The sequence below is a fragment of the Sabethes cyaneus genome, chromosome 3 (genome assembly GCF_943734655.1).
Source record: "Sabethes cyaneus chromosome 3, idSabCyanKW18_F2, whole genome shotgun sequence".
In the NCBI taxonomy this organism is placed as follows: domain Eukaryota; kingdom Metazoa; phylum Arthropoda; class Insecta; order Diptera; family Culicidae; genus Sabethes; species Sabethes cyaneus.
In genome coordinates, this window is record NC_071355.1 from 100,950,239 (window position 1) to 100,964,784 (window position 14,546).

The window sequence follows — 14,546 nt, forward strand, 5'->3', positions numbered from 1 at the left end:
TTCCATTTGCTTGATTAATAATCAAGCTGTGAGGAAATTTTTGTTTTATTTGTATGGGAGCCCCCCCCCTCTTAGAGGAAGGAGGGTTCTCAATCTACAATAAAAAAAAATCTACCTTCAAAAAACTTCACATGTCAAATTTGGTTCCATTTGCTTGATTAATAGTCAAGTTATGAGGAAATTTTTGTTCTATTTGTATGGAAGCCCCCCCCCTCTTAAAGGAAGGAGAGGTTTTAATTTACTATAGAAAAAATTTCTGCCTCCAAAAACCTTCACATGCCAAATTTGGTTCCATTTGCTTGATTAATAGTCAAGTTATGAGGAAATTTTGGTATTATTTGTATGGGAGCCCCCCCTCTTAGAATAAGGAGGGTTCTCAATCTACCATAGAAAAAATTTTTGCCTCCAAAAACCTTCCCATGCCAAATTTGGTTCCATTTGCTTGATTAGTTCCCGAGTTATGAAGAAATTTGTGTTTCATTTGTATGGGAGCCCCCCCTTCTAGAGGGGGAGGGGTCTCAAACCATGCTAACAACATTCCTCACATCAAACGCAATGTGTATGCCAAGTTTCATCAAAATCCGTCGAGCGGTTTGCGAGTCTATACCGGACACACGAACAGCATTTCATTTTTATATATATAGATAGAAGATATGCGTGTATGCAAGATATGCACTCAACTTTCATGCAAGCAGCTATGAAAAGGCTGTACACCACTAGGTTTGCGTCTATGCTGATGTTTACTTTTACAGCTGTTTGTTGGGTTTAGGGTTTTGGTGTCTGCTCTATACTGTAGCCCTGCTTCCAGTTAGAAGGTTTTGTGTTAATAGGATAATATAGGATCAACTCGGATTACTTGTAGTTTTTGCTGTAATATCGACTGTACAATCTTTTATTTTTCGCTTAAGTTAGTGAAGGTAAATCATCGTGATATTTATTCACCAATTTGTCGAATTTTACATAAAAGATGATGAAATGTTCCAATTTTATCTGTTCTGCAGAATGCCACACAACCGATAGAACCCTTGGCTTCTTCGGCGCCATGCGCATTACGCGCCTCGTCAGTTAACGTATGTAACACATGTAGCATGTTTGTAGCTTCGATGACTAAAGAACGAATGCATGAATGATACCAAATGTCACCATAATCCTTAGCACGAATCGTCATGGAAATGTTACTAAGTACACAATTATTTTGTTAATTTAACATATCTACTCACAATAAGATCAATTTGAACGTTAGTAGCGCCGTTTGCAGTGATAAATCGCGCATCATGTTATCAGCAGATTATAGAATGCTTTACAAAGTGTTCAACTTATTTTACTTCCTCGCAAGACCATTAGTAAAATGGTTTTTACATCGTTTCACCAATTTGTGTGAATTACAGCGAATATGTTATGGTTGCTCGCCAGGGGCATTGCGAATCAGAAAAGTTCAAAATTCATTAGAACTTTCTAGAAGACCCAGAATAAAACAAATGGTGATGATTTTAAATGAACTTGTGTGTCAAGAAGTAGAGGAGTTTTTTCTGCGAGAGGAAATTCAAACCCGTGCCATTGGAACGGTTTTACAGGTGAAAAAAATTAATCCGAAAGTACATGTAGACTTTCCTCGAACTTTTGGAGTATGTGCGGAAAAGATTTGGAGTTACAAAAGATTGTGTTGGCTGGTGGAACAACATCGAAGCACCCCGTATGATTGTAATGATGCGGAACATGAGACTAAACTTATCAGTCTTTGGAAAATGCTAATGGGAGAGGAAAATAAACTGAAGGGTCGTGTGTCGGATCAGTGGCAAGACATCGGATTTCAAGTAACCACCAAGAAAATACAATCTCAAGTTAAGAAATGTTGATCAATTTATTTCTACTTTTACAGGGAGATGACCCGAAGACGGACTTTCGTGGTATGGGCATGCTTGGATTAGAAAATCTCCTATATTTTGCCAGTGAATACAATGGAACCGCACGACATTTACTTTCGCACTCCCATCATCCAACGCGAGGGTACTTTTTTGCCATTGTTGGTATCAATCTTACGTCTATGGCGTACCATCTTCTACAATCGGGGGCCGCAAGAAATCATTTCTACAATCAACCTAGACTAACCATGGACACTTTTCATCAGTTCTACTGCTATCTGTACTTTGAATTTGATCGTTACTGGGTGGAGTGTAGGCCTAAGAGCATCATGGATTTTAGTTGGGTACAAAAGAAATTTGATGAAAACATCGGTAAGCTGCTGTCAAGTGACAGTTGTTGCTTTAAAATGAACTTGGCAGTAGAGAGTATATGAGTGGAACTAACTTTGGAAAAACATTTAATAACGTATGTAACTGTATTTGTTTACCGATTATTTGAGTGTGTACATTAAAATCAGTAAAATTTGTCGATTATTCAAAATTTTATGCCTTTGATATAACTTTTATGATTGAAGTTCATGAGTGCCTGTTATTACACAAATCACAATAGTTTAAATAAATAATTTGCAAGGCGAACTTTATAGAATATTTTATTAGAGTTCCGAATATTAAACTGCAAATATATACTATACTAAAAAATCCTGAATTGCTTACAATTAAAATATGGTTAAATAATCCTGTCTGCTATAACTCTATAATAACGGCTCGTTTTTCGCAAAATCTTTACTATGGAAAAACTAATTTTCTTCGAATCTATTTGTCGTTGTCGTTGTCGTTAGCGGCATAGCACCGGGGTGGCTCGTGCTGTTTCAAGCAGTCGTCTCCATTCAACTCGAACTTGGGCTATTTATCGGCGATTTTCCAGTTGTCCCAGAAGTTGCAAATCACTTTCGCCCTGGTCGAGCCACCTTGCACGTAGAGCCCCCCTTTGCTGGTGCCGGTAAGGTTGTTAAAAAGTTTCTGCTAAATAGTAAACTGTTTTCGTCGCCCTATCGTTCGACATCCTTATGACGTGACCACCGTAGCCTACCAACTTTCGCCAGGTGTACGATGGGGATCTCGCCAAACAGTGCCTGTAGCTCCTGATTCATACGCTTCCGCTAGTCTCCGCTTCCAGTTTATACTCCACCAAATATCGTCTGCAGCACCTTCCGCTCGAACACGGCAAGGGCACGTATGTCCTCCGTGACGGTTTCAAGTCTCCAAAGAACTATCACTTTTATGAGGGTTTTGTACATTGTCTGCTTTGTACGACGGCATATGCTTCTTAACCGTAACATTTTGCAAAGGTTTCCCGCTTGGATGCGCCGCTAAATCTTCTTGTTGTTGTCCGCGGTCACCAGCGATCACAGATACACGAACTTATCAACCATTTCTAGTTCGTTGCCGTCAATGGGAGGCACGCGTTTGTTTTCTTCTTTTTAGCTTAGATTGCCTCCATCGTCGCAAATCTGGTTATAATATCAAAGTCATCAGCAAAACCCTGGATTTGACTACCCTTGGTGAACATCGTGCCTCTCGTTTCAATGCCCGCTCCTATCACCCCATCAAGAGCGATGTAGAATAGTCTGCAGGATAAGCCGTCTCCTTGTCTCAACCCTCACCGCGTCTCGAATGGACTCAAAAGTGTTCTCGAGATGCGCACGAAACACATCACTCGATGCAATACCGTGATCAGTTGCGTCAGTTTATCTGGTCATTAGATGGTCTCGATCGACTGTATCGTATGCTGCTTTGAAAAAAAAAAAAAAATGTGATCTGTGAGCACGTTGTACTCCCGAAATTTCTGTGAGCCCGCCTGGTAAATCTCCATGAATCGTTGTGCTAACGGGTAACGGGATCTGGAAGAGTAATTTGTGGTGGTGGTGTGGTCGTCACGAGGCTTGGTGATCAAAAGCACCTTCTTTTCCCACAAAATATCCACAAGGCCACCTGGAGATCACCTGACCAACGAACCTCGAACTAAATCGACCATATTCTCACCGAGGGCCGGTTTGTCTCGAACATCACCAACGTACGCTCCCTATGGAGTGCGGATATTGATTCGGACCACTACCTAGTAGCAGTACATGTGCGCTCAAAACTATCGACGGTTTATACCTCGCGACAAAGTCGTCCTCCTCGGCTAAACATTCGGCAACTAGACAACCCGCAAACTACCGAAAACTACGCGCGTACTGGATGAAGCTCTGCCTTCCTCTGTGGAGCTAGATGCTTCGACCCTCGAAAACGGATGTAGTGGGATACACTCGGCCGTCAACGAGGCCGCAACCGCGGTGCTAGGTGTGGAAATCTCGAGTGCACGAAATGATTGGTTTGACGGGGAATGTCAAGAAACGATAGAGAGGAAAAAAAGAGCTTGGGAAAACTATCTGAGCATATCCACGAGAGAGAATTTGGCCAAGTATCGACGAGCGAGGAATGAGCTGACCACGATCCTGAAGAGGAAAAATTGTCAGAAGGAGGACAGAGATCGTGAGGAGCTTGAACAACTATACCGGGCTAATGACACCCGTAAGTTTTACGAGAAGCCGAGAAGGTGAACCAAATTCGCAAGGCCCACACACCAAAACCTGACATGTGTAGGGACGAGGGAGGGGATCTAATCACAAACGAGCGCGAGGTGGCCGACAGGTGGAAGCAGTTCTTCGATGAGCACCTCAACGGCGATATAGCAGCAGGAGACGCAATGGAAGTTAACCTCGGAGTACCTACAAACGACAACAGCATACCGGCTCCCGATCTCGAAGAGATCCGACGAGAAATCGGTCTGCTGATGAGTAATAGATCCGCCGGAAAGGACCGACTCCCGGCAGAACTCTACAAAAATGGCCAAGAACCGCTAGCAACGGCACTTCACTGGCTGATTTCAATGATTTTGGAAGAAGAGAAACTACCGGAGGAGAGGATGGAAGGCGTAGTCTGTCCCATCTACAAAAAGGGCGACCGGCTAGACTGCTGTAACTACCGCGGCATTACACTGGTCAACGCCGCCTACAAGGTGCTCTTCCACATTTTGTTGCGTCGTTTATTCCCAATAGCAAGAGAATTCGGCAGTATCAGGCGGGCTTTATGGGGTCCCGTGCGGATCAAATTTTTACTCTCCGACAAATCCTTCAGAAATGTCGAGCGTACAACGTGCCCACGCATCATAATCTCGTGGATTTCAGAGCAGCATACGACACCGTTGAACTCGAACAGCTATGGCAGATAATGCACGAGTACGGTTTTCCGGACTAACTGACGCAGCTGATCAAAGCTACTGTGGAACGAGTGATGAGCTACGTGCGCGTTTCGGGAACACTCTCAAGTCCTTTCGAATCGCGCAGAGGGTTACGGCAAGGGGATGGACTGTCCTGAATGTTATTTAATATCGCTATTGAAGGTGTGATCCGGTGAGCGGGCATCGAAACGAGAGGAACGATCTTCAGCAAGAGTAGCCAACTCCTAGCCTTTGCAGACGACCTCGACATCATTACTAGAAACCGTGGGACGGCGGAGGCAATCTACGCCAGACTAAAAACGGAGGCTAGGAGGATAGGGTTACAAATCAATGCGTTGAAAACCAAATATATGGTAGGAAGAGGCTCCCGAGAAAGTAACGTTTACCTCCCACGGACAGTGATTATTGACGGCGATGAACTGGAAGTGGTTGATGAGTTCGTATACTTGGGATCTCTGGTCACCACCGACAGTAATAGGAGTAAGAAGATCCAACGACGACATTCAAACTGGAAATCGAGCCTATTTTTCCTTTCGCAAGACGTTTCGATCAAGGAGCATACGCCACCGCACAAAGCTGATGATGTACAAAACGCTAATCAGACCAGTAGTCCTCTACGGACTTGAGACAGTAACTTTACTTACGGAAGACATACGTGCGCTTGCCGTATTTGAACGAAAGGTGTTGCGGACTATTTTTGGCAGAGTACAAACGGAAAGCGGAGAGTGGCAGAGACGTATGAATCACGAGCTACAGGCACTGCATGGAGAGATTCCCATCGTACACCTGGCAAAAGTTGGGAGACTACGGTGTACCGACCACGTCGCAAGGATGCCGGACGCCTGTGTAGTGAACTCCGTTCTCTTCAAGAACCTTACCGGCACCAGGAATAGACCGGCTCAACGTGCTAGATGGCTCGATCAGGTTGAAGCCGACTTGCATGTGTCGAGACGCGCAACGAATTGGCGACGAGTAGCCCAGAACCGAGTACAATAGAGAGGAGTTCTTGATACGGTAAGGGCCACTCCGGCTCTCGGCTGAATAAGTAAGTAAGTAAAAGTAATTTCTAGGGAGCATTTACCCGCGTTATGCGTTATTACCAGCGACTTTGTTGGTCTTCAACAACCCGATTTCTCGTTTGGAGATCAGGAGCTGGGACATGTCTTCTACAGGCACTCCTAGAGGTTCATCGAAGAACTGCTTCCACCTGTCTACCACCTCGCACTCGTTTGTGATTAGATTCTCTTCTTCGTCCCTATACATGTTAGGAATAGGTGTGTAGCCTATAGGTACGAGTTTGGTTCACATTCTCGTAAAACTCGCGCACCCTGACCTACACACTTAAAAAAAGTATCGAGTTCGGCCAAATTTTGCCGAAATCTTAACAGCCGACCGTTCGGCAAAATTATTTATGTTTTCAAACGTTACTAAGGATCCGTAAACGTCGATTTGTGTGCAACATCGACATTTTTGCCGAACGTTCGGCTGTAGAAATTTCGGCAAAATTTGGCTGAATTCGGTACGTTTTTTAAGTGTGTACACACTTAAAACGTGCAGATTGTAGAACATGGGCACTTGGATAGAATTAAGGTATATACGTTTGAGCTATGTTGCCAAAGCTGATGGAGAGAGGAAGGAGGAAATTGTCAATTGTTTGTGACGTTTGATCATTTTTTAATGTGAATCTATCCAAAATACCGGGGTTTACATTCAAAATATTCAGACTAAGGAAGGTCACATTAGTGGGGTGCCATGTTAGCGACTAAGCAGCAAGTTTCACGAGATTTTGCGAGGCCTTTGCTGTTTGAAATCTACGTTATGGATTAATTCGCCATTGGTTTGAAAATGTATGTTTGATTCGGTAACCGCATCAGCTCACTTGAATACCAAGGATTAAACGCATCCCAAGGTAATTTATCCGTATACTCCTTAGGGTTTTACCATGAAAAGACCCAGGGAATCATTCTCTTTATCAAGTACGTTGTCTTTTGCTGGACACACTGGAACGGTGACAAAAAGATCAGCAAGTAACGCCTATGGTAAAAATTTTGAATTACGCCGTGATCCGCTAACGCTGCTTTTGAAAGCAAATTTTCGTGCGTCGCTGAGATATCTGCAAACTGCGGCTCTATTGCACACAGAACACTACCGGACTACGTTTGGGTACCACGAAGCACGAACCAGTGACAGAATGCATCCGGACGTTCACTCGGGTTGATGTCAAGATTGTCGAGAACTGATGACTTATAAAAGTTTGTTAAGGGGAATCCAAAAATGGCTCAAAGATGGCTGGATAAATCGCTACCGTTCGATGCATGTATTGTTTTGTGCCTTAAAAATGCATATGTATTGGCAGAGCACGTAATCAGTGCTCCCATTACTGTTAGAATTTCCTAAATCTTGTCATTCCATTTATCGACCCGGTATATATCAACAAACGCTCAAACAAACATCCCATATAGCCCTAGCTGTGCTGGCGGCCGGCCAGATGGAATCAAACAAACATAATTGCTGATGGAAAATAAATTCAACGGATTATATAGATCATTGCATGTTCATAAATGTATAATCTGGAATTGATTATTAGATATTTGGTTGCGCACATATTTCGTTGCACTAGCGCTTTCCGAAAAAACAGCATCACGGTCTCAAAGTTTCGCCACATCAATGAGCTTTTAAAAAGCTTTCTGATTTTGCCGCATCGATAAGCTTAGAGAATGTAAACAAACTAACAGCTGACCAGCAATCAAAAACTCGCCTTCAATGCAAACGGATTGATTAGCCATCCTATTGAATGCATAGGATCAATAGGATTGTTGCTGCAAATCTTAGATGAATCGGAATGTCTTGATAAAGTAAATAAAACATATTTCGGGATGTTCGTAGTCGGTGCGGTTGGCTGCGGATCAGCTGTGTTTATGTTTGTACGCTCTGCCATTTGACATATATTATCAATACTAATGCAACATTCAAATAAACGTTTAGGTTTTCAACGAACACATGAGATGTAAAGTACAGTGTGTTTCGCTCTAACACAATAACGTTAGCCGCTTTCGGTGTCTCCGTAAGTGACCTTTATTAAGACTATATTAGATGAATATATAATTAATAAAATAAAAAAATAAAATAAAATAACAAACAAACCATCACGTGGGTTAAAGTTGATGCAACGATATTGATTATCACATGGAGAGATTCTTCTGCTAAAACTAGATTTTCATAACTCCGGAATGATACAAAAGTGTTATTGTTTGTGGTCGCTGAACACTTTCAAATTTGGATCCATACATATCTATACCTATAAAGAAGGATTTCTGTCTGTCTGTCTGTCTGTCTGTCTGTCTGTCTGTCCTGTGTTCCTTATAGAATCAAAAACTACTGAACCAATCGGCGTGAAAATTTGCATGTAGAGGTTTTTGGGGCCAGGAAAGGTTTTAGTGATGGTTAGAGACCCCTCCCCCCACTAAGAGGGGGGGCTCCCATACAAATGAAACACAAATTTCTGCATAACTCGAGAACTAATCAAGCAAATAGAACCAAATTTGGCATGTGGGTGTTTTCGGTGACAAGAATTTATTCTAGGGTAATTTGAGACCCCTCCCCTCTTTATAAGGGGAATTGTAACTCCTCTCCCCTTTAAGAGGGGGGGTTTCCATACAAATTTCCTCATAACTCGAGAACTAATCAAGCAAATGGAACCAAATTTGGCATGTGAAAGTTTTCGAGGGCAAGAAAATTTTCTATGTTGAATTAGGACCCCTCCTCACTTTAAGAGGGGGGGCTCCTGTACAAATGAAATACCAATTTCCTCATAACTCGAGAACTAATCAAGCAAATGGAACCAAATTTGGCATGTGTGTGTTTTTGGAGACAAAATTTTTTTCTATGATGAATTGGGACCCCTCCCCACTTTAAGTGGGGGGGGGCTCCTATACAAACGAAATACAAATTTCCTTATAACTCGAGAGCTAATCCAGCAAATGGAACCAAATTTGGCATGTAGGTGTTTTTGGAGGCAAGAATTTTTTCTATGATGAATAAGAACCTCTCCCCACTTTAGGAGGGGGGACTCCTATACAAATGAAATACAAATTTCCTCATAACTCGAGAACTAATCAAGCAAATAGAACCAAATTTGGCATGTGGGTGTTTTCGGTGACAAGAATTTATTCTAGGGTAATTTGAGACCCCTCCCCTCTTTATAAGGGGAATTGTAACTCCTCTCCCCTTTAAGAGGGGGGGTTTCCATACAAATTTCCTCATAACTCGAGAACTAATCAAGCAAATGGAACCAAATTTGGCATGTGAAGGTTTTCGAGGGCAGGAAAATTTTCTACGGTGAATTAGGACCCCTCCCCACTCTAAGAGGGGGGGCTCCTGTACAAATGAAATACAAATTTCCTCCTAACTCGAGAACTAATCAAGCAAATAGAACAACATTTGGCATGTGGGTGTTTTTTTTGGTGACAAGAATTTATTCTATGGTGAATTGAGACCCCTCCCCTCTTTATAAGAGGAATTATAACTCCTCTCCCCTTTAAGAGGGGGGGCTTCCATACAAATTTCCTCATAACTCGAGAACTAATCAAGCAAATGCAACCAAATTTGGCATGTGAAGGTTTTCGAGAGCAAGAAAATTTTCTATGGTGAATTAGGACCCCTCCCCACTTTAAGAAGAGGGGCTCCTGTACAAATGAAATACAAATTTCCTCATAACTCGAGAACTAATCAAGCGAATTGAACCAAATTTGGCATATGTGTGTTTTTGGAGACAATTTTTTTTTTCAATGATGAATTGGGCCCCCCCCCACTTTAGGAGGGGGGGTCCTATACAAACGAAATACAAATTTCCTCATAACTCGAGAACTAATCCAGCAAATGGAACCAAATTTGGCGTGTAGGTGGTTTTGGAGGCAAGAATTTTTTCTGTGATGAATTAGGACCTCTTCCCACATTAGGAGGGGGGGCTCCAATACAAATGAAATACAAATTTCCCCATAACTCGAGAACTAATCAAGCAAATAGAACCAAATTCGGCATGTGGAGGTTTTTGGAGGCAAAAATATTTTCTACGGTGAATTAGGATCCTTCCACACTTCAAGAGGGGGGGCTTCTACACAAATGAAATATAAATTTCCTCATAATTCGAGAACTAATCAAGCAAATGGAACCATATTTGGCATGTGGGTGTTTTTGGAGGCAACCATTTTTCCCATAATGAATTAGGACTTCTTACCTTTTTAGGAGGGGCGGGGGCTCCCATTCAAACGAAATACAAATTTGCTCATAACTTTCGAACTAATCAAGCAAATGGAACCAAATTTGGCATGTGAGAGTTTTAGATGGCAGATTTTTTTTTCTGTAGTGTATTACGACCCCTTTCCCTTTTAAGAGGGTGGGCTCCCATACAAATGAAATACAAATTTCCTTATAATTTGAGTATTAATCAAGCAAATGGAACCAAATTTAGCATGTAGGAGATTTTTGAGTCTTGAATTTATTTTATGATAGTTAGAGACCTCTCACCCCTGTGGTAGGGGGATATGGACTCTCATACAAATAAAACAGAAATTTTTGCGAAACTCAAAAACTAATCCAACTCGAGAAATTCGAGACTCTTCCATAAAACATTAATCAATAACAAGACCACAAAAACTATCTATAGTAACACTAGATCATTCAGGACGAGCCGGTCGCGAGTGTTGCCGGTGACCCGCCGTCGGAAGCGCCGCCCACTGGGGGGCTTGCAAAACTCGAGATAGTGACAAAGATCATCCGAGATTCATGATTTATGTACAACACAGGTTAATTTGTGGCAATACGAAGTTTGTCGGGTCAGCTAGTATACTTATAAAACAAAGTTTTCCCATACATACATACATACATACATACATATAAAAAACAAAGACACGGTTAGAGGCATTATTTTATTGTAATCATAATATCATACATTTTTATATCGGGTTCTGATACATAAATCATTTATGTAATCAGAAATGTGTATTTACATCGATTTTTCTTCGTGTTTTTGACAATGAATAATTGAAACTGAAAGTCATACACATTTTAATGTATTGCACACTTCTATGTCTCCATAGGACTATCACTAAATAAACTGTTGTCCTATGCGATGAGTATCAGCTGCTATGTAAGTATGTGTAATTCTAAAACCATTATAATGCATCTTCCTGAACTAGTCAGTTAATTACCTGGTTTATAAATGTAATCTTATAATTATCTAGTGTTTATTATTTATAGCTTTGACCTGAGTACCTTATGATTGGGAAAATAATTCAATTAAAAGCAACGAAATATGTATGTTAAAACACTAAAATGAAAAATTAACATACGGAAAATTATGCAATAATGTTTAGTTGGTTCAAGACACCAATTGAAAGTGTTAAAAATCCTTAGAACGAATGTTAAATCTTTAAGGCACGCACACGTACGAACATGTTGGTTGATAATGTTTATGATTTCAGGTTTGGCCAAAACAAATACAAAACGAGTAAAAGATGTTGGGTTTGGTGCTTCTTCGACTAACCTGTCCCATATTTTGTTCATTTTGAACTCATGTTCGTACGTATATGACAGCCTTTAAAAGTTGACACAGTTGGAGAGACGTTTATCCGCTTATTTTCTTTATTTCTGATAAAGTTACAATTAAACTATCACTTGTTTTACTGAATGTAACTACAAAAACTAACCAGCTACCGGCTATTGTGCATTGTCGATTAATGTGCTAAAACTATTTACAAAATTTTGCATACATATTTGCAGGTCATATGTGATGTAGCTTGTGATTCTTTGTGATTCATGCAATGATTAATTAGCAAAACCATTTTATGATAAATGTTTACAATAAACGTGCCAAATGAAACGATTTAATGATCATACAGGGTCCGGCACTCGAAGTGTAAACAATTTCAGACTGTTGTCGCAGCAGTTAGGTACACTAGCACCAGCTGTCTATAAATTTTCTAAATGACAGTTCTGAGTGTTGATAACAAGCGTGCAAAAGCATTTTGCCCAAAATGTGAACGCAAAAAAAGTTGTGTCCTATGGAAATCAAACGTAACAGTGTCAGAGAAAGCAACGTGCGCCTCCCGCGGACAGTGACTATTGACGGCGATGAACTGGTAGTGGTTGACGAGTTTATATATTTGCGATCTCTGGTCACCGCTGATAATAATATATGTAAGGAGATACAACGATGCATTCAAGCTGGAGGTCGAGTCTACATTTCCCTGTGCAAAACGCTTCAATCCAGCAGCATTTGCCGCCGCACAAAGCTGATGATGTACAGAACGCTAATCAGATCGGTAGTCCTCTACGGACTTAAGTTTGTAACTTTTCCTACGGAAGACATACACGTGCATTTGCCGTATTTGAACGAAAGGAGTTGCGGACTATTTTTGGCGCAATACAAACGGATAACGGAGAGTGGCGTAGGCGTATGAACCACGAGTTGCAAGCACCACTTGGCGAGATTGCCATTGTATAACTGTCGAAAGTTGGGAGACTACGGTAGGCTGGCCATGTTGCAAGGTTGCTGGACGATTGAGTAATGAAATCCGTTTTCTTCAAGAAACCCACCGATACCAAGAAAAGAGAGTTGACTCGGCCACACCAGGTTGAAACCGATTTGCGTGTGTCGAGACGCTCAACGAATTTGCGACGAGTAGTCCAGGACCGAGTACAGTGCACTGCAGTGGAGTGGAATTCCGCAAGGGCCACCTCCATGCTGCTAGAAGTAAGTAAGTGTGATTGCCTTAACCCACACTGTAAGTTTATGTAAACAAACCACCGATTGACGTCAGAGAAGCGAGGCTGTGTTCCGCTGTGCAAAACTGTATGTCACCTACGATGGTTTGAAAAGCGAAGAAGCGACTTGAGCGAAATCCACAACATAGACCCAACCAAATGACTAAAGAACTGAAAATGAAATGGCTGAAATGGAAGAACTGAAACTGATTGCGGTATCCGACGCATATTGAAAAATAAGCTAAATTTCAAACCTTACAAGTTGCAAAATTTGAATTTGCATTTGCATTCGGAATTTCAGTCCGTCGCGTTTTCTGACAAGAAAATTTCTCAATTGAGCAATTCCTAAACTCTCAAAACGATTGGGTTTACTTGAACTCACGTTTACGAAAAATGGTTTGGGACGCTGTAACGCGTGGATGGGCCCTCTCCATTTGTTTACATTGAGCATGGCGTCAAGTAAATCGAACATATCATAGGAAAAGCATTCCGGAGACTGCTTTAGAGTGGACAGACAAGCAAGTTTCAACAAGACTCAGTACCGTCTCACCGAAACCGAATTCATGGCCTTTTGAATAGGTTGCACATCGTGATCGTGTACCGGATCCTGTAACGTGTACGTGTAACGTGTTTTATATCTTGAACTAATTTGTTCTGTATGGAATCGGTATTGCAAATAATATATAGGTATTGACGAAACTACTGTGTTCAAAACTAGTCGTTTCATATTCAATCAACCCAATTCTTGAACAATAAATGTCGCATTTTGGACGCACCTTTTATACAGGATACACTTTTTACGCTATTGATATGAAGAAATGATGTGAAATTGAGTCGCAAGATAAAGAAGCAGTTCCGGTGACACCCTACGGCTATGAAGTATGCATGTTAGAGGAGACGGAGCTCTAGCGTACAATCATCACGTTAATACTGAACTTATCGACTGGACTGCACGAATATTTTTCGCTAACAGGTCGAAAATGTCGCAATTAATATTTTTCACTATAAAAAGACAGATAGTAGAGCAGCAAGCTTTGCAATATGTTTTAAACATATTTTTCAATAAAAATAGTTAAGCGGAATAGTGTTATAACGCTGTGAAAATAAGCCAACACAGTAAGGGATCAAATGACCCCTTCACGGTATGTTCAGTGTTAAGCGTACGATCCTATGGTTATAAGCTGATGGGCTTCGAATATGACACAGGTGCATAAACTACGAATTGTATCGGGCGTTCAAATCTGCGAATCGGTCAGACGAGTAGAACACGATAGGCTGGACACGTAGCGGAAATATCAAATGCGTCCAGTGAAGATAATGTTTAGCAAAAACCATGACAGAGTTCGATGACTTCGCGAAAGACTTCGTGATAGACTCCGCACTCGTTGGGCGCGTGCTGTTAACGACTATCCTAGTACAATGGGTGTTAGGGGTGACTGAATGATAGATGCTACACGAGTGTGCTTGTTAGACACTTGCCGTATTCGGACACGGTAAGTGTTACGGGCTCAGGACCAAGTGAATTGGAGTGGAGACGATTTCATACGGTACGAGGCACCCTGACTCTAAGCTACTAAAGAGAAAAAGAAGAAGGATAGATGCCCAAGATTAACTGACCTAAAGGTATATCACAGAAC

General features: G+C 41.4%; 1 protein-coding gene across 1 annotated transcript; it reads left to right on the top strand.

The window, feature by feature from the left end:
* The first annotated feature begins 804 nt into the window (after positions 1-804).
* On the top strand, positions 805-2,488 carry LOC128742821 (ELMO domain-containing protein 2). The gene is made up of 3 exons (XM_053839298.1): positions 805-917; positions 1,002-1,814; positions 1,880-2,488. The coding sequence occupies exons 2-3, from the start codon at positions 1,275-1,277 to the stop codon at positions 2,294-2,296; spliced, it is 957 nt and encodes a 318-aa protein (XP_053695273.1). The 5' UTR covers positions 805-917; positions 1,002-1,274; the 3' UTR covers positions 2,297-2,488.
* Positions 2,489-14,546: the final 12,058 nt, after the last annotated feature.